The following is a 21,143-nucleotide window of genomic DNA, read 5'->3' on the forward strand; positions in this document are numbered from 1 at the left end:
ATCTAGGAGTAGATTCACAGTTGCCATATTCCAGGGTCTTCATTGTGACAGGTATAAAATCCTGAATTGAAAAGCCTACTAATCATAAATTCAAAGTCCCATTTCTCAGTTGCATTAAGAATTAAGAGAATATTACAGAAACAAGAATTACAGAGACTTAGGAGAAATGGTTATGTTTTCTTTTTCTCTTTTTTATCTCCAGTTACAACTCTGCTTAAAACTACATTATGACTTGCACATTCTTACTGTTAGATATATCACCATGTTAGAAAGCAGGGAGAAAAAAAATAATAGAAGAAAACTAAGGCAGTCATGGGAAATAAGCTAAATTTACCATTTCCTGAATGTTTAATATATTTAAAGATGTGTGCCCTTCCCTGGCAGAGATTTCCAATTATGTGGATTTTTTTGTTTTGTAGGGAACTATGTGCTCAACTACCTTGCCACTCGGCCAAAGTTGGCTACTTTTGTGACACAAGCACTTATTCAGTTATATGCCAGAATCACAAAACTGGGCTGGTTTGACTGTCAGAAGGATGACTACGTCTTCAGAAATGCAATCACAGACGTCACAAGGTTCTTACAGGTACGATGTGTATATGTGATGGAGTAGGAATGTGAGAAGCAACATGTATGTGCTTATATAGTGATCTACTTTTTTTTTTTTAATTACACAAAATGGAATTATTTTATACATTCTCTTCTATGTCTTTTTTACCTTTAATGTTCCTTAGCTTTATATGTTTACATGTCAGCACAGACAAACTCCATTTTTTCTAATGCCTATATACTATGCCAGTCTTAAAATACCATAACTTAATTAACTAATGTCTTATAGGTGGACCTTTAGTTTGGTTCTATACTTTGTTAAGTAGACACATCAGTGAATATCCTAAAATAATTACACCTGTCATACGTGGAATAAGTATGTGTTTCTACGGTGATTTCCTAGCCTTAGAATTATACAGTCAAAGGGACATGTGTATTTTTGGCTTTCAAAGATATTTCCAAATTATCTTCAAAAATGTTGTGTCCTACAACAATTAAAAGAATGCTTGCCTAGTCCTCTGTACCTCCACCCTAGGAACTCAGCTGTTTATTTTTCCAATATTTAATAGGTAAAAAGAATTAGCATTTCAACATTTGAGTTATGAATGAGACAGAACAAATGTTCATGTTAATTTACACTTTTTTTTTTTTCTGTGAACTTCCTATTTACATCTTCTGTAAATCTAGTTTTTGGTCTCTGTGAATTGTATTACACATCTACTTATTGCTTAACTTAGATGTATTTTGCCAGTTTCTCTTTGTATAATGGGTGTGATATGATGCCATGAGTATGTTTTAAATACAAAAGGTTTCAGTCTTGATGAAGTCAAAGTTAGCAGCCTTCCCGTGTAGCAGTTAACGTTTTATGTCCTGGAAAGCAACAGCCTTAAACTACCTTATCTGGGCGGTTTTAGTAGCTACACAGGATTCCACCATTTCCAAAGCGTGGCTGCAATTCCGTTGCTGAAACCTAGCTACACGCACCAACCTGTGCCTTACGTTGTTTTTACCAGGATAGTGTTGAATACTGCATCATTGGCGTCACAATTTTATCTCAGCTAACCAATGAAATTAATCAAGTAAGTGCTACAGCCTTCCTCATTGAAGTAAGTGCCATATTTTTTCTTAGTATTGGTGTTTTCTGCTATGTGTGGGATGATCTTTTTTGGCAGTTGTGTGCTTTTGCGGTAAGTGATTAATGCCCTTTGAAACAATAGTTCCATTGGGTTTTCCTCTGTAAGTGCAGCCTACCTCATTCTTAATGTCCTGGTCCTCTTCTCTCTCCAGAACATTTTATCCTCCACCAGCTCTCCTTGCTGGTATTAATGTTCATTGTGAGAGCTGAGAGCAACTGTCCTAAGTCAAAACCTTAATGAATTACTGCTTTGCTAATCAAAGAGAATGCATCCAAAAAAGGGATCACAAAACTGGAACCAGAACCATTTGTGTGCCACTTCTGCTAAATACATTAGTATGTGTTTATAATCCTTTAAAACTCAATTCCTATATGCTATTATTAAAGACTTTTCTGGTGATCTTTTTAGAATGCATAAAACATTCTACTAAATACCAAATAATTTTTTGAGTAGTCCTTGATGTCACAGTTACTACAGAGGAAACACCAGTGGCTTTCTTTTGCTCTGGCTATTATTATTATTATTTTTTTTTAGTCATTTACTTTTGTATACAGCTAAAATTTTGTAATTATTGAACAGGCCACTATTAATATTAGTTGTGACATCTCACCCTTCAGTCGCAAGCTGTGAATTACATTGGCATCACTGTTGCTATTGCGCATATTTATGCAGATCTGTATATTAACCCTGAGAAATTTTAACTATGAAGCAGTACTATTTTAAATGCATCAACCTCTGGCCATTTAAACTCTCTGTCACATGCGATCCCCACTATGGTCAGTAATATCAAAATAATAATAGCTTGTACTTCTGAGTTGCTGATGTGTGGCAGGTGCTGTTCTAAGCAATTTACTGATAGCAGCTAATTTTATTCTCACGATAATCTTGGGAGGTAGGTTCCGTCACCATCCCATTTTCTAGAGAAGGAACCTGAGGCACATAAAGGTCAATAATTTGCCTAAGGTATCACAGGTAGCAAGCAAGCATATCAGAATTTAAACCCATATAGTCTTACTACGGAGCCTGTACTCTTAACTAATTTACTATTGAACCACTGTTACCTTTGTAATAGGAGAGCGTGCATTAACTGAGGACATAGATTGTGCTGTTAATGTTCTCCTCTTTGAAGCTTGCCCCCCCTCCCCCCGGCAAAATACACCAGTCTTGATATTTTGAACTCCAAAATTTTATTTGTCTTTCTTAATAAAACAATAGAAATATGTGTAATATATTTAATGTGTGTAGTTATTCTCTGTATTATGATCAGTGTAAATGATTATATATGGAATATGGTATATAATCTGGCAATGCCGTACTATCCAAGACATTTATGGTAACACAGTGACACTGAAGCTAGAATCGGGAGGTATTTTGAACCTCTGCCAAACTTAGTTTTCTTTTTTTTTTTTTTTGGTTGTCAGATTTGAATCAGAAAGCTTATTTCTGTTATCCCTGTTTGAACTTCGAAATAAAATCAAGGGGAGGGGTGCCTGGCTGGCTCAGTCAGAAGATCACCTGACTCTTGATCTCAGGGTCATGAGTTTGAACCCCACGTTGGGTGTAGAGATTACTTAAATAAAGCCTTTAAAAAGAAAAGGAGAGTCTATAACCTGATTGTCAGAAATCTTGCTGTATTCTTTAATGTGCCAACGGCAAATGAACCCCTTCTCAGATAAATTGATTGGTATATAGAAGAGATTTAAGCTTTTAGTAGGTGGTTGGTCTAAAAAAAACCCTGGTTGTGGTTTGGTGCCTGCCTTTGGCCCAGGGCGCGATTCTGGAGTCCCGGGATCGAGTCTTGCATCAGGCTCCCGGTATGGAGCCTGCTTCTTCCTCCTGTGTCTCTGCCTCTCTCTCTCTCTGTCTGTGTCTATCATAAATAAATGAATGAATGAATGAATGAATGAATGAATGAATATCTTTAAAAAAATAAAATAAAAATTCCCTGGTAACCTTGAAACCCCTTTATATTCCACTTACCGAAGTGCCTGTATGTCAGGAACAGAGGGCATACTAAAGAAGTAAAAGAGCCTTTAACCACAAAAAACCTTAAAGTTTGGCTGAGAAGAGGGGAACAGAGGAAAAAGTGAGAGACCAATGCAGCCCTTCAATTAAGTGCTCACTTCTGGGGTAGAGACTATGTGTTGAAATAGGTTAGAGAAGGCAGAGGGTGTTATGGACTATTGTCAGCATAAGTTCATGACTGTCGGTTAATGGCTGCTTTGGAAATGCTGTGGTAACTTTAGCCCTGGGCAGATTGTTTACCAAACCCAATGCCACTGTCTATTTCTGAGACAACCCACAGTATAACATGCTAGTAATAATTAGCACTATCTGCCAGCAATTGGTTAAATTTTACCTCCCTAAGTGCCGAGGAAGTGAAAACTTGGCAGTAGAGATGCTTACCCCTTTTTCCATCTTCTGTCTGTAAGCTAGAGACATATCCTGGCTAGCTGTTAGCAGCTTATTATCCTTTGCATCCTCTCATTATACGTCAGTTAACAGTGGTTTAAACATTAAAAATGTGTTTTGTATGTAAGTTGATTTTATTAGAAATCCTACTTTATTTGAAGTCTACATGAAATATTTTTCTTTGCAATTAATTCTAAAACTTAGATTGGCTTATCTTTCTGCACAGGCCGACACCACCCATCCTTTAACCAAGCACAGAAAAATAGCCTCTTCTTTCCGAGATTCATCGTTATTTGATATCTTTACACTTTCCTGCAATTTACTAAAACAGGTGAGATTATAGGTTGGGCCCTGCTTCCCAGTCCCCTTTGAAAGGATGAGAATGCGTGAGGACCTGTAAAAGATCAGCTCTAAGCTGACCTCTCAAGAGTTGGTACAGCTCTCACCATCTTTCACGAAACACTTGTCTCCAGGATGTGGAAGGAAGTGCCACACTGACCACAGACATTAGAGAGGGGATTGGAATCGCCTTATTTCAGAACTGTTCCCCTAAGCAAAGTGCAGCAAGTGAACACGTATCCCAAGGAATCTAGTTTACCACAAAGTTTGGGATTTTGTTGTTTGCTTTTTTATACCCACATAAAATCTTCCTGCATGGAGGAAAGTCATGTTAGCTTTATGGTGTTTGGATTCTCAGAGCTCTAAAAGTAGGTTCAGACTGCATTGTTAGCATACTGAAACGGCTGGCTCCCCTGCCTCCTGCTGAGTTACAGGCAGCACATAAACAAGCAACATCTGTAAGGAAAAGTAGGTTTTGAATTTTTAACATCCATCTAGATTTCATAACCCGAAGGGGCAGACAGTTACCACATAAGGAAATTACCTGTTTTAAAACAGAAAATGGGTGCTGAGGTCCATTTATGGATGAGTTTAACTAGAAAGGAAATGCTCACCTATGTGTTGTGCACATTGATAGCAATCTGTTCTAAGGGTCCCTTGTCCCCATAGAAAGCTAAATGAGGTTAGCTTCTGGCTGTCTCTTCATTTTGGGTTGTCTATTTGGTTTGGTTTGTTGTGGGGTTTATTCTTAGTCTCATTTTCCATTATGCTTCGAGTTTTAGAAGCAAGTTTGGATTCTTTGTGTTGTCCCAGTTAATGATGTTCATTTTTTTTCCTCAATTGCCTAGTTCTACCTCAGAATTCCCACAGTCCTCGAGTTGGGCAAGCTGCCTGGCAAAAAACTATTGAACCCTCTAAGGTGGGGAAGCTTTTGATAAAACTGAAGATTAACTCCTCCTGGCCAATACCACCAAAAATAATTAGCCAACTAGTCACTGAAGTCAAAGGCCCCATCTAGAATTAACTAGGATCTCATAGCGAATGGAGTACCCACCCATCCCATATTGCTTCAGAATCCCATGTGGTCACTATGTGTACAACATGTAAAGAATACATGTCAAAAGGAAGATTTCTTTAAATACCAATTTTATATTTTTACAGTAAATAAGAAGCTAGGATTTTCATAGTGACATTAAGGTGACACAAGTGCAGCATCTTTTGCAGGGGAAACATCATTTTGTTGAGTTGAAATACTGCCCTCCTTTTCTGGCTTAACAGCCTTCTCAGGAGTCTGGCAGCCAGCTTGGAAGAGAGGAGTGATTGTTTGGGCCTCATTATGTGGTAATTTTTACAGGCTTCAGGAAAGAATCTAAACTTGAATGATGAAAGTCAGCATGGCTTGCTCATGCAACTGCTCAAACTCACTCATAACTGCCTAAACTTTGATTTCATCGGCACTTCTACTGATGAGTCCTCAGATGACCTGTGCACAGTACAGATTCCCACCAGCTGGAGATCAGGTAATAGCACTGTGCCACCTAGAATAAACTGCTGCCCAGCCCTGCATAACGTCTGCAGGACGATCTGAAGAACCCCTGACGGTCCCTTACTGGCTTTTAGAGAAAACCTAGAAGGTCAGCATCTGTCTTGAAAAAGGGAGAAAGAGAGTGTTGGATGAATCTTACAGATCCCTCAGCTTGGGAGAACTTTGAATTACTGGGTTACTCACAGATGTGAGTTTGACCTTCTCACATTCATCACCTATAGACTTCTGTGATCTTACTCATTTCAGGTCACTTCTAGATTTAAACATAAAATCGGAGAAAAGAACTTGTTTTTGTGTTCTTCAGGATCAAACTTCTTCCTTTAAACACATTCCTGATTGTCTTAAGTTCTCTGAGAATCATAAGAATGAATCTGCTCCTTAGAGGAGCTAAAACCTAGTACTTTAAAAAATGAGAAAACAGGAAAAACAAAGAGCCCCTTTTAGCTTATCAGTTTGAAAGGAAATAAACACTGAGAAAAGCAGAGGATGTGCCCCCTAATACATAGTGCTGTAAGTATGTCGCTAGCAATGAGCAGACGCACTCAGTAATGACTCCTTTGTCTCTTTTCAGCATTCTTAGATTCTTCAACTCTGCAGCTGTTTTTTGACCTGTATCATTCCATCCCTCCTTCATTTTCACCTCTGGTGAGTCAGGCCCACAGTTTACAAAGCTAACCTACTACTAGAAAGTAGCAATGGTGAATGAGCCTTACGCTCATTCATTTTGTTGTACCAAATCACACAAGTAAAGCATGTGATACTAGGAATACTAGGGTTAGTTATCTAGCCTTTTGTGGTAAAGCTCATGGCCTAAAAATTCTTGCAGTAAAGTCTTAATTCTCTTTAAATTTTTCCCACTAAAGACAAATTGCTGCAGATGTCAAGGGTCTTTTGGTCTCATCTTGAATCTGACTTTATACTGTACTGTTTGAGAACAGCCACAGGCTACAGTAGAGGAGGTTCAGCTTGTATTATCTAATTAAAAATTATCCTGCCCAAAATTTTTGAATATCCTTCAGGCATGTATTACATGAGTGCTAACTGGAAACTGTAAGGGGAAGGCACATTTGTATACTATCCTGTATAACATTCGAGAGCTCTTGGAATGATGCATTTCTCCTTTAAAACAGTAATTACCATCCTCAAATCTCAGAGTTCATCCAGGTCCTGAAAGACACTGGCCTAGTATTTCAGATTGGTATAAAATGCTACTGTACGAAACACAAACAGAACAGTACAGTAATGGGTGTTTTGCTTAGTATTTGTTTCCCTGGTTATTATGGTACTTTTCCAAATGTAGACCTTAGCTCTAGTAGAAACATGAATTCAGTATTGTTTGTATCATTAGGTTTACTTCAGGAAAAGGTAGCTCACTCAAGAGAGGTAGTTTGTGAAAGGCCAATTGGTAAAGATGTGGGCAACACTAAGGGAATCCAACAAGGAGTGGTGAGGTGAGGTACACCCTCTAGGGAGTTGCAGTAGTGGGGAGCCCTAGTGGGCAAGAAGAGGAAACACTGGAAAGAGCTGAAGCTGTGATTTGGTGACAGCTGGACGGCAGAGGGAGGGGACACTGCCAGTGATGGCCCAGCCAGAGGTCCAGAAGGGATGCCTCTTTTCTTCCTGCCTTTAATCTCTCCCCAGTACTTTGCAGTGATTGAAGCCTACTAGAGGCAAGAGGGCAGCGGAGCTCTGGCCACGTTACTGGTGGGCAGAAGTCAACCTCCCAGGGAACAGAGCAATCTGGAGAATGATAGAAGATAGATCTGGAGGGGCAAACAATATTAATATCTAACACAGTGGGGAAAGGGTAAAATATTTTCAGTGTAAAGCCTATTCTTTTTCAGGACGCAGATCTAATTCGGTTATTTCATTATGGCAAAACCTGATTAGCCAAAAGTCTTAATGAAGCAGGGAAAACTAAAACTTAAACTATGAACTGTATGGTATTTTCAAGCCTTAAATATATCTATGTTAAGAACCAAAGAAGCCATTGTGTGGTCAAAGAATAATACTTAATTTCCAGACTATGAATTTAACTAGTTAATATGGTAACTTGTATCTAATTCTCTTTTTCGAGTATTGCTGGCTGCACCTTCCCTAATCTTTCTATATCATTATAATGGTAGCAGAGGTTGAAAGGATAGAGTTAGTGGCATATGTAAAGAAGAATATTATAGGAGGGGAGGGGGATAGTATGGAGTAGCCATATCATCTTTTAATCAGTTGTGTTTGGGTTGTGCCTGCTTTTTAGGTATTATCCTGCTTAGTACAGATTGCCTCAGTCAGAAGATCCCTGTTTAACAATGCAGAGAGGGCCAAGTTTCTCTCACATCTTGTTGATGGTGTTAAACGAATACTGGAAAACCCACAGGTAAGAGTTTTGAGAATTTATTTTTATTTGAATACATATATAAATAATGTATGTTGTGCGTGTGTGTGTATGTGATTAGTATATGCCTTTCTGTTGGGTCAGAAGGAGATCCATCTAAAGGCCACACTTAACAGAAATCCTAGAGAGTCATTCTTCAGATTTAAGTGAATCTGTATCTGTAGACAGATTCTTGAGAGTGTTTACCCAAATGGGGAGCTTGTATCCTCTAGCATCAGAAATGCAGGAGTTGGGGGAAAGGATACTTTGACACGAGAAAATAAGGAGAGACCTAGTCATTTTTCTCCCAAGAAATTAAGAATCTAGAGTTTGGGTTTTGTTTTTGTTTCCTTTTTTTAATGTACATTATTTACCAAAGTGTATAGGGCTGCTTTTAGGTAAGAAGGGAGATATTCCCATTCCAGTATTCATTCCATAACTTGATTGCCCTTTTTGTGTTTTTCAGTCCCAAAGATTCCGCCAACGCCTAGTTCTTTTAAAGTACTACTTCTCTACACTAGGAAATACCATATAAGCATTTCATTTTTAAATATACTCAGTTCTGTCCCTCTTGGTAATAATTCTTTTTTTAAATTGAAGTTAGTTGACTCAGAATGTACATTAGTTTCAGATGTACAACGTAGTGAAACGATTCTCTGTTATGCCATGCTTACAAGTGTAGCTCCCATCTGTCACCACAGAATCCTTTTACAGTATCATTGACTATATTCCCTGTGCTGTGCCTCATCCCCGTGACTTCTTCACTGCATAAGTGGGAAGCCTGTGTTTCCCACTCCCCTTCGTCCATTTTTGACCATGTCCCCAGTGCCTCCCCTCTAGCTACCCTCAGTTTGTTCTCTTTATTTATGGATCTGTCTCAGCTTTTTTTGTTTGTTCTTTTGTTTCATTTTTTAGATTCCACAAATAAGTGAAGTCCTATGGTATTTGTATTTCTTTAACTGACTTAGTTCACTTAGTATAATACCCCATAGGTCCATCCACTTAATCACAAGTGGCAAGATCTTGGTCTTTTTTATGGTTGAATAATATTACATTGTATGTATATGCATGTATGTAGGTATACGTGTATGTGATGTATATACACACACACCACTTATTCTTTATTCATTTGTCTATAGTGTACACTTAGGTTCCTTCCATAGCTTGATTATTGTAAATAATGCCACAGGACACAGAGGGTTGCATATATCTTTTCAAATTAGTGTTTTTATTTTCTTTGGGTAGATAACCAGTAGTGGAATTACTGGATCATACAGTATTTCTATTTTTAATTTTATGAGGAACCTCCATACTGTCTGCCACGATGACTACACCAGTTTGCATTCCCACCAGCAGTGCATGAGGGTTCCTTTTTCTCCACATCCTCACCAGCACTTGTTCTTTCTTGTCTTTTGGGTCAAGTTTTTAGGTTTTTTTTGTTTTGGGTTTTTGTTTTTGTTGTTGTTTTGCTTTGTTTTTTATGCCCCTGTGTGAGCTCCCTGTTCAGCAAGGAGTCTGCTTCCCTCCCTCTGCCCCTCCTTGTGCTTGTGTGTGAGCACATACATGCTCTCTCTCTTTCTCTCTCTCAAATAAATAAATAAAATCTTTTTAAAAAGAGGGATGCCTGGGTGGCTCAGCAGCTAAGCGCCTGCCTTCAGCCCAGGGCATGATCCTGGAGTTCCAGGATTGAGTCCCACATCGGGCTCCCTGCATGGAGCCTGCTTCTCTCTCTGCCTTTGTTTCTGCCTCTCTCTCTGTGTATCTCATGAATAAATAAATAAAATCTTTAAAGAAAAAAGAGACGCCTGCATGCCTCAGTGGTGGAGTGTCTGCCTTTGGCTCAGGGCATGATCCCGGGATTCCAGGATCAAGTCCCACATCAGACTTCCTGCATGGAGCCTTTTTAGTAACTAGCTGTTCTGACAAGTTGTAAGGTGATATCTCATTGTGGTTTTGATGATTAGTGATATTAAGCATATTTTCATGGGTCTGTTGGCCATCTGTATGTCCTCTATGGGAAAATGTCTCTTCAGATCCTCCCATCATGTTTTAACCAGATTGTCAAGTTGCATGAGTTCTTTATGTATTTTGGATACTATCCCCTTATCAGATATATCCATTTGCAAATATCTTTTCCCATTCAGTAGGTTATCTTTTCATTTTGTTGATGGTTTCCTTCACTATGCAAAAGCTTTTTATTTTGGTATAGTCCCAATAGTTTATTTTTGCTTTTTGTTTGTCTTGCCTGAGGACACATATCCAAAGAAATGTTGCTGTGGCTGATGTCAAGGAGATGACTGCCTACTTTTTCTTCTAGGAATTTTATGGTTTCAAGTCTCATGTTTAGGTCTTTAGTCCATTTTGAGTTTATTTTTCTGTATGATGTAAGGAAGTGGTCCAGTTTCGGCTTTTTGCATGTTGCTGTCCAGTTTTCCCAACACCATTTATTGAAGACTGTTAAAAAGACATTTATTCATTCAGCAAATATGTAGAGCACCTACTATGTGTTAGGGATATGGTAGTGAACAAAACAAAGTATGCTAATCAAGGAAGACCAACATAAGAAAACAGTTAAATACGTTGGTATCATATGCAAACAAATCCAAAGTGTTTGATTATAAAGTAAATATATAAACATACTAGTATAGGATCTTTAAAACTTATTATAACAATGATAATATAATGTAAATAAATTAAGTATTTGTGTAACTTTGCCACTGAAGTATAGTCTTATTTACTGATAAATTTGACAGATGTAGAAATGAAAATCTCATGATCTTTGATCAGTGGGAAGCAAACAGACAGTCACATCCTCAGTTGTGCCTCTTTTCTATTATTAATCAGCTTTACAACTTTAGGCAAGTAATGTGATCCCTCTGGGCTTCCATTTCAGACTTTAAATTGAGGCTCCTAATTTCATCTCACAGGATGATTGATAAGAACAGATGAGATAATGGATGTGACCATCTCTTTTAAAAGTTACATCTTTAAAAATTGTTTTTAAACCATTCTATAGATGTATCTTTCTAAGTGAGGGCATGTAGCTCAGATTAAATGATTGTCCCCTCGTGCCATCCCAAATGTCATTCTGGAAGTATAGTGCATCACATTTTACATTTTATTTTCCTCCTGTGCTGTCACCAGAGTTTATCAGACCCAAACAATTACCATGAGTTTTGCAGACTACTGGCCCGATTGAAGAGTAACTATCAACTGGGAGAATTAGTAAAGGTGGAAAACTATCCTGAGGTCATCCGATTGATAGCTAACTTCACAGTGACCAGCCTACAGGTTTGTCTTTGATTGCTTGTCTCTCTTTACTACACATTGGAACCTCTTCTCTTGCTCATTGGTTTTAAACTTATAAGAATACAGGCATACCTCATTTTATTGCACTTCACAGATGATACTATGTTTTTTACAAGTTGAACGTTTATGGCAACCCTGCATTGAGCAAGTATGTCGGTGCCATTTTTCCAATAGCACTTCATGTCTCTGTGTCACATTTTGGTAGTTCTCATATTTCAGACTTTATCCTATTTGTTATAGTGATCTGTGACCAGTGATTACAACTGCCTGAAAGCTCAGATGATGGTTAGCATTTTTAGCAATAAGATATTTTTTAGTTAAGGTTATGTACATCGTTTTTAGACATAATGCTGTTGCACACTTACTAGATTGTAGTGTAAAACATAACTTTCTTATATGTGCTGGAAAACCAAAAAGTTCATTTGACTTGCTTTATAGCAGTGGTATGGAATCAAACCCATAGTGATATCTCCAAGATGTGCCTGTATTCCCTTTTCTTCCCCCAGGCAAAAATGAATATAAATTTAGGGCAACCCTGCAGAGTAGTTACTGCAGCCTGCTTATTTGCCTAACAAAAGTGCAAGGAGTTTGGTTAGAGCAGCATGTGGGAGCTGCAAGGATAATATTTACATTATCACTCTAAAAAGGGAAGACTAGAACAGAGAGCCAGACAGAAGAATAAAGAGAAAGCTAGTGGCCTCTTTCATAGTCATGTAATATAGGACAGTGGTTCTCAAATTTTATGACTTGCATCAAAATCATCTGAGGAGTTTGATGAAAAATACAGGTGCTGTGTTTTACCCCCATAATTTCTTGCTTCAGTAGGTCCAGGTGGATCCTTGGTGTCTCTGTGTCTAACAGGTTCTCCGGGTGATTCTCATGGATACTAATGTTTGAGAACCACTTACACAAGACTTTCCTTGTGGGAAGGCTTACACAACCAGCGTAGAACAGCTCTTTTTATTAGATTGTTAATCTCTGAAATACTAATAAGCACATTACATGAGTTGTCATGCACAGAACGAAGCCCATAAACATTTATCCCTTTTTTTTTTTCTTAAGTCAAGTGGAATGGGACTAATGTGTACAAAAAAAATGAGAATATGCCTCCTACTCTTTTGATTTTCCTTAGCACTGGGAATTTGCCCCAAATAGTGTGCACTATCTCCTGAGCCTATGGCAGCGGCTGGCAGCCTCTGTGCCATACGTGAAAGCCACAGAGCCCCACATGCTGGAAACTTATACTCCTGAGGTCACCAAAGCCTATATCACATCCCGTTTGGAATCTGTGCACATCATCCTGAGGTAAGGAAACTGAGACAGCCACATGGTGTCAGACTTGACAGAGGTCAGACACCCAGTTGTCAAGAGCGCACTTGACTTGGGCCTCCTTGGAGCTGACGCCATATTAAACGGCCATTTCCTCATGTCAGCCGAATAGCAGGTAGAGCATAAAATCTGAGAACAGGCTTTCTCTGCAACATCCTGATTCATAGCCCCCCTTTTTTGCCCTCCTTAGCGATCTCTTTGAATACAAGCTATATAACAATGTTCTCTTTGTCCTTGGAGATGATGTCTTTTAAACGTGGCAGGAACATTTATAAGCTATAGATGATAAGAATTATCTATAAGTTATAGGTGCTCTAATTTCTTGAAGAAATTGGTGGATAAATAAGATGACACAATCCAGAGCTTACTAGAAGAGGGAAGAATCCTAGGCAGCTGATTATCAATTGCATGGTTTCTATCTACCTTGACTGTTAACTGGACCAGAAATCTCTACCCAAAGAAATGTTAGACCCTTTCAGAAATGACCTATATAAATGAAGTTACTCTTTGTTTAGGGACCTTTCTTGTATATTTTTTCTGCTGGTTATTTTTCAGGGGAATTTACTTGGACTCTGAAGGTCTGGGTTTTTTTAAAAATCAGATCTTAATTGGCTCAGAGTCAAGTGCATTTAATTGTCATAAGAGTTATAGGCTCAACTACTAATGACTTGAATCATTTCAGAATCCAAGTATTTGTGAAGACCACTGGAAAGCATTGTTCTATCAGCTACATAGTTTGTTTCTGAGGATTCAGCTGGTTTCAGTGAGGCATTGTTGAGGAGTGGTTACAGGTGTGGGCTCTGGGCCCAGAGAACCAATTAATAACCATGTGCTCTTGGGCAAGGTTATTAGAAGGATTAAATTACTGTATCCTGGCCCAGTGTATGGACCATGGTACACACACAACTGTGACTCTTGTTGTATGGTAGTGGTGCTACAGCTGTTGGATTGTCATACTGTGATGTAGCAATAGACCAAGAGCTCAAGAGTATGACACAATTTTTTTAAGTCTAGGAGCCTAGAGAGAAGCTAGGACCTGGTATAGATCCATAGTGCCTCATCTGCGAGTCTAACATCCAAGATGTGAAAACTAAATTTTCTCGTAAGTTTGGAATCAACACTCATTCGGTGGCAAAATTTGTCATGCGCTGATAAGAGACCATTTATAGTTTTTTTAAAAACTGCTTTGTATAACTATCCATGATGGTTCTACATTTGGCACAGGAATATTTTATTTGATACACCAGAGTCCATTGAGGGTTCGTATCACATGGTAGAAGCATCATATTGACTCTTTAAAATCTGGAGATCTCTGAATTCCAAAACCTGTCTGGCCACAGTGGCCTCACCACAGGGACAGGATATATGTAGTCCCAAAGGTTATTAGAGTCAACAACAAGCAAGAAACTAAAAACCAAGAGCATGGGGGGAAGCATAGGACTGAGAGGGTGGAGGCAGACGAATGTTACAGGAGCAGGAGTTCAGATCAGAAGGCTGGACACCAACACAATATACTTAAAGAAGACAGACGTTAGGGTGAAGACACCTGTCTTCCCACTTTTTGTATTTTTTTCTTGGTAAATGTTAGTGTTGGGATATGGGCCTCTGTCATTGGCAATGGTGGCTAAATGCAGAAGAGTGAGCGCTGTTGTGGTGGGGTAATCAATGGCATATTTGAAGAAAGCCACCTTCCTTCTTCTTCCCTTGGGAATAGGGATGGCCTAGAAGACCCTCTGGAGGATACAGGCCTGGTGCAACAGCAGCTGGACCAGCTGTCTACCATTGGGCGTTGTGAGTACGAGAAGACATGTGCACTTCTTGTGCAGTTGTTTGACCAGTCTGCCCAGTCCTATCAGGAGCTGCTGCAGAGTGCTAGCGCGAGCCCAATGGATATTGCAGTGCAGGAAGGTGAGTGGATAGGAGCTGTAGCCTGGAACGCGGTGCTGTCAGTACCATTTCACTCATTACCACCTCTCTTCCCTACCTGCCCTCCAAAAGAGCTCTTCCATCATCCATTACCTCCCTCTACACAAAAGAATATTGTGAGTAAATGCCACAGGGCTAGGGAAGAGTAGCTGAAATTGTGTCTATATGCATGTATTTAACTTCAAGAAAGTACTGAACTCTTAAAAATAATGACTTTGTCTGATAGGGGACCATTGGTTATCTAATGAATTTTCCCCTTGACATCACCCTTACCAAAGTTAGGGTAATAGCAATACTCGGTAAGAAAAGTTAGACATTATGGCTTTGCCATAGTGTTCTAAAGATTACAGAAGCTCATAGTAAGAAACGCACCTCACCATAAGGAAGTTTCTTCAATGAAATGACCACTATAGGGGACACTAATATATCTCCTTCCTGTTGCAGGAAGACTGACGTGGCTGGTTTATATCATTGGCGCAGTGATCGGTGGCCGAGTATCTTTTGCCAGCACTGATGAGCAAGATGCTATGGATGGCGAGCTTGTCTGTCGGTAAGTGCTCTCATAGACTTTCCATTTCACTGGTGTGACTGCCACCCCTCTTTTTGGGTCCTAACACCACGAGAACTTTTGCATGCTTCTATTAATGCTTTCCTCCCTGCTTATAGAGTATAATCTCATGAAGCTGATTGCCCATGAAAATGAAGGACTGTTACAGGTCTAACTTTTAGAAGTACAGCAAAAATTCTACCTATAGTCTATACTGAGAAAACATTTGCAGTAATTCAGCAAGGAAATAATGGATACAAAATTAGGAAAACCAGAGTAGAGAGTAGCTTTTATCTTTAAGGACATCTCAGAGTTAATGAAATGTGGATTGCTTTTGCCATAGCAGAGTAAGACTGATAGGAAAATATGGTTCTTCAAATATCACCAAATATGGAATTACAGAGTTTCTACAGCCTTTCAAATCTCTTGACGTACACTTTTCCACCTGGAGGATTTCAAGTTATTTTGTATCTGTGTGATTCTCATCCATCTTTTCTAAAAACCTACAGTGAACATTTAACAATTTCTAAAAATTAACCTAACATAGAAATAAAAAGGCAGGATTTTGGGAGTGCCTGGGTGGCTCAGTCAATTAGTTATCTGTCTTTGGCTCAGGTTGTGATCCTGGGGTCCTAGGATAGAGCCCTCCATCGGGCTCCCCTCTGTGGGGAGTCTGCTTGTCTCTCTCCTCTTCTCCCCCCCCCCCCCCACACTTGTGTACATTCTCTCTCTCTCTCTCTCTAATCTTTTTAAAATTTAAATAAGAAGGCAGGATTTTTTAATACTCTACTGCAGAGGTTCTCAAACTTTTTCCTCAAGACTATTCACCCCTTAAAAAGTATTGAAGATCTTAAAGAGCTTCCATTTATAAAATATAGCTATTGATACTATATTAAAAACTAAAACTGGGGTGCCTAGTTGGCTCAGTTGGTAAAGGATGGGACTCTTGATCTCAGGGTTGTGAATTCGAGCCCCATGTTGGACAGTGAGATGACTAAAAAATAAAAAGTAAAACTGAGAAAGTTTAAAATTTTCTTTTTTTTTTTTTTTTTTTTTTTAAGTTTAAAATTTTCACTTAAAAATAATAAGCCCGGGGATCCCTGGGTGGCGCAGCGGTTTCGCACCTGCCTTTGGCCCAGGGCGCGATCCTGGAGACCCAGGATCAAGTCCCACATCGGGCTCCCGGTGCATGGAGCCTGCTTCTCCCTCTGCCTGCGTCTCTGCCTCTCTCTCTCTCTCTCTCTGTGACTATCATAAATAAATAAAAATTTAAAAATAAAAATTAAAAAAAATAAACTGTTGAGCCACCCAGGCTGCAAAAAAATAATAATAATAATAAGCCCATTACATGTCAGCATAAATAAAGCTTAAGTATTATTCAAAAAAAATTAGAGGCACCTGATTGACTTATTCAGTTAACCATCTGCTTTTGGCTCAGGTCATGATCCCAGAGTCCTGGGATTGAGCTCCCAAGTCAGGCTCCCCCATCAGGGGAGGAGTCTGCTCCTTCCTCTGCCCTTCACCCTGTTTGTGCTCATTCTCTCTCTCTCTCTCTCTCTGTTTGTCTCTCAAATAAATAAGTTAGTAAAATCTTTTTTAAAAAATTTTAATGAGGAAAGTGGCTTTGTTTTAACGTCTAGCCCAGAAGTCAGCTAGATTCTCCTATCTGCATCTGCATCCAGTCTGTCATGGTGTCACACATCCAGTAGCCCCTGGACAACCCACTGCAGCCTCCTATCGGAATGCAAGTAGAAGGGCAGATCATGTTACAGGATTGTGTGAGAACAGATTTCAACCTTGGGGACCTGCCACCCTGAAGGTTCTGAACTTTCAGATGCTCTCCTTGGAGATAAATATATTTTAACATGATGCCTTCAAATAGATTGATTCCCAGGCATTTCAATCCATAATTCTTTTTCTGAAAATCCTCATTTTTCTATTATCAGATGCCCATCTGCCCTTAGGTACCTACCTTAATCCTGACCAAAGTCTCCATGCCGTGTCACATTGGCATTTTTTGAAGAGGTGAGCCAAGATTTGATAAGGATGAAAGCTAATATAAGCTTACTGATGCAGCGGCCTTAATATATATTGAGTTTAGAGAGTGTCTTGGATACTGGTTCCCACACTGTGTGTTACAACATCATGCCTGAGTCTAATTTACTTGTGATATGTCAAAAACAGTCTACCTGTTCTCACATCATCAGAATGACAAATGACTCACTTGTAATAACATTCATTCAGTATTTATACACTTGTATTACACAATTCCAATATGCTTTTTTGGGGAGGAAGGAAAGGCATGGGGAAAAGGGATGAAGTCACGGGTGACATATCTGTTCTTGGTCTTTGGAACTGTTACCTGCCTGTGGACATTGTCCTTCATGTATCCATTCCCTTCATGGCTCTGTGGGAAAAGAGAATGAGCTTAGTCTAGTCTCCCTCATCTTTTAGATGCGGTACTGGGACTCATAAAATAAATTGCTTCACTTAGTCTCCCAAAAGTTTCAAGGAAAACCATTACCATGGTGCCAGTATTGTTTTATTTTTCCCCCACTATTTTTTTTTTTAAAGATTTTATTTATTTATTCATGAGAGAGAAAGGCAGAGACATAGGCAGAGGGAGAAGCAGGCTCCATGCAGGGAGCCCGACATGGGACTCGATCCCAGGTCCCCGGGATCACACCCAGAGCTGCAGGCGGTGCTAAACCGCTGCGCCACCGGGCTGCCCTCCCCCACTATTTTTAAGCCAGTTATTAGTTCTGCCTCAGTCTACAGTCTCCGTGAACTGGAACTTTTAGACATCCAACCAGTCATTCATATTCATTCTTCAGCTGTGGTTCCTATGGGTCAGAAGTGGAGAGTTTTGGTCTCTCAGCAGAGCATAGAGCCTGCAGAGAATGCCCTTTAGATAGGATGGGTAAGGAGAGGAGACACATAGGACTACTTGAGGGTAGGTCGGATCTTCTAGAATGACCAGGATATCCTGCTGTTGAGAGAATCATTGCTCTTCTTCCTCTAGGGTGCTCCAGCTGATGAACCTAACAGATTCTCGCTTGGCTCAAGCGGGTAATGAGAAGCTAGAATTGGCCATGCTGAGCTTTTTTGAACAGTTTCGTAAGATCTACATTGGGGACCAGGTGCAAAAATCCTCTAAGGTAACAGACTCTCATTTGGCTCCACTTGGTTCTCACTTATGCTTGTGGAATTGCTGACTGAGAAACATCTGATAATAGTTCAGACACAGATTTTAGTATCAGGCGTCCAAATGTCTCTTCTTCATCTGTAGAATTTTGAGAGATTGATTGGGACCCAGAGAATTGGGTCCATTTCTCTAGTGTTCCACGTGCTTACCAGATGGCCAGTCAAAACATCTGTTGATCTCAACATTGGCAGTTCTTGGTCTCTGTACGTGAATTGATGTCCAAAACAGCAGAAGGTTTTGACAGTTTGTAATGTAAGGGTTGAAGGGGACTGGTAAGATAGTTCAGCATCTCTCCAGTATCAAGTAATACTTAGAAACTAGCTTATCCCTTCAACAGAGACTTTTTCTACACTTTTGTCCATTTTCTTCCCACATCTAACCCCTGAATAAGAATAAAAACAATGTTGGGATGTGATTTTTTTCTAATCCATATTTTCTGATTACTTTCTCTTTCCTTAATAACACAACACCAGCTGTACCGCCGACTTTCAGAAGTTCTGGGCTTGAATGATGAAACTATGGTCCTAAGCGTCTTCATAGGAAAAATGTAAGTGTTTGGCTTGCCATCAGCAAGAGTCCCTTGCAATCCTGTTGCAACTGTAAAATGTGATATTGGCATTATGCTGCCAGTGCCTTGGTATTCCAGCATTGATCGTTTGCGTCAGAAAATTGTGCATTTGAGTGTGTGACAAGCTGTGCTTAGAGATATGGCCCGGCCCCAGAGCATTCCAGGCTTGTACAGGCAAGGATTTAATTTTGTTCATGTGGAATCTCATCTCTAGCTTCTGGAATCACCGGTGAAACCCTGTCATGGCATTAGCAAAATGGACCTCCCTCCCCAGTGATTGGTGCTCAGCCTCTCACCCAATCACCCTGCTGCCAGGGATGCCCAGAGGGGGCATTCATTTTCTGGTGCTGATTTCCACTAGGTTTGCCCCCCTTCCCTGCCCAAGGAGGAGAGCCCCACTTTAAAACAGGCTTTTCCTCTCAAGAAGCATCACACCCTTTGAGAGCCTTAAATCTGCAAAATACAGTACTATTTGAACTGTCTTCAAAGTTAGAGCTCCTAATTGGCCCTTTTTCGTTTGTTTTGTTTTTGTTTGTTGGTTGGTTTTTTAAGTTATACCCCTTTGTTCACATTTTTCCCCTTTCTGGAGCTCACTATCTCAAAGCACACGCTAGGAGCCAAATATTCTACCCAGGGCTGTGTGCAAAGTGACATTTTGCCCCCTTCCAGCCATCCCAATCCTAAACACTCATATCCATGAGCTGGTTAATAATTTAAGATGCAAAAAACAAAGGGGGTCTAAAGGACTCTGCCAGCCAAGAACCCGGAAGCAAGGGCTACTAGAATTCTGCAGCTGACAGTGGATGGTGCAGGTGCAGAATTGCATACGTCTGCATGTTATCACTGCCGCAGAAATCTCTTACCCTTGCTGCAGAAATCAGCCCTGGAGTGCCCCAGAATTCCAAGGGCCTGGGTATGGGCCAGTGTAGCTTTGGAACCAAGTAGTGAAGATTATCTGAAGGATAATTTTTCTAGTCAACCAAATGTAAGTACGGAGATTTTATACCCATTTTTTGTGGTTGTGATGTCTGTGAATTGGTGATGCAGATGTGTGGTGACTCTTGATGGATGATATTCTTCTTCTCCCAACCCTGAAGGAAACCAGGCATATCAAAAGTGTCTCCTGCTTTTTTTCTTCTTTTTGTCCTCCAGCATCACCAACCTGAAGTACTGGGGCCGCTGTGAACCAATCACCTCCAAGACACTACAGCTTCTCAATGACCTCTCCATTGGATATCCTTTTCTAAGCCAGCTTCTGTGCACAGCAGGAACTGTGGCTTGCCACTGTCTTACAAATCATGGCCTCCTGCTGTTTCCACTTTAATTTAGTTTTATGTGTACTCCATTCTCCTAGGAGCCAGAGGCAATACCCACACAGAATCCAGGGATAATTCCAGACTCCAAATATGAGCCACCCCACAGTTTCTACAGATTTATCCCTCGTTATTTCTAAGATCCAGAAATACCCAACAGATCTGTCCGATCAGTATACCCTCTGTAGCCAAGATTTTTGCATCCTCAGTGATGCAGAGTCCATCTTGATTTTGATTGTCAGCCTTTTGGTAAAAGGAGCCTGATTATAGGCTCTGCAATAAAAGCAGTGGTTATACTCCCTCTTGACTTGGACCAAGTCTGCTGTAAAGTTTGAATTGCTCGGAGACAGCCTTCTACAACCAGGGGTCTGCCAGAGACTAAACCCTGTAAAAATGAGTGACTTTTTCCTCAATCATCCCAAAGTTTGTACATAGCTAGTACCATTCTAAATGCATAGGAAAGAACTTGATTCACCACACACAATGCATGCCTTAGACTGGGATTTAGGGCTTAATTCACTTAGAAGCAAGAAAAGCTACCCTAGAATATTCTTGGGGGAAACTGCTGGGTTTTATCTCTTTTCTTACAGATAGGA

At 39.9% G+C, this 21,143-nt stretch overlaps 1 protein-coding gene across 4 annotated transcripts in view; it reads left to right on the plus strand.

Annotated features, from left to right (window-relative positions):
- The window catches only part of XPO7 (exportin 7), a 91,172-nt gene that overhangs the window by 54,562 nt on the left and 15,467 nt on the right, over positions 1-21,143 (plus strand). For 2 of the 4 annotated variants that reach the window (XM_072719425.1, XM_026007964.2), the window contains exons 4-16: positions 420-586; positions 1,563-1,655; positions 4,324-4,428; positions 5,791-5,956; positions 6,554-6,627; positions 8,234-8,353; positions 11,495-11,641; positions 12,792-12,964; positions 14,703-14,896; positions 15,359-15,464; positions 18,484-18,619; positions 19,140-19,213; positions 20,387-20,467. In XM_072719425.1, the coding sequence (XP_072575526.1) occupies positions 420-586; positions 1,563-1,655; positions 4,324-4,428; positions 5,791-5,956; positions 6,554-6,627; positions 8,234-8,353; positions 11,495-11,641; positions 12,792-12,964; positions 14,703-14,896; positions 15,359-15,464; positions 18,484-18,619; positions 19,140-19,213; positions 20,387-20,467 (1,636 nt within the window). The remainder of the gene's footprint in view (positions 1-419; positions 587-1,562; positions 1,656-4,323; positions 4,429-5,790; positions 5,957-6,553; positions 6,628-8,233; positions 8,354-11,494; positions 11,642-12,791; positions 12,965-14,702; positions 14,897-15,358; positions 15,465-18,483; positions 18,620-19,139; positions 19,214-20,386; positions 20,468-21,143) is intronic. The other 2 variants (XM_072719426.1, XM_026007965.2) reach the window with 1 other exon arrangement.

This window comes from Vulpes vulpes, chromosome 9, assembly GCF_048418805.1.
Source record: "Vulpes vulpes isolate BD-2025 chromosome 9, VulVul3, whole genome shotgun sequence".
NCBI classification, from domain to species: domain Eukaryota; kingdom Metazoa; phylum Chordata; class Mammalia; order Carnivora; family Canidae; genus Vulpes; species Vulpes vulpes.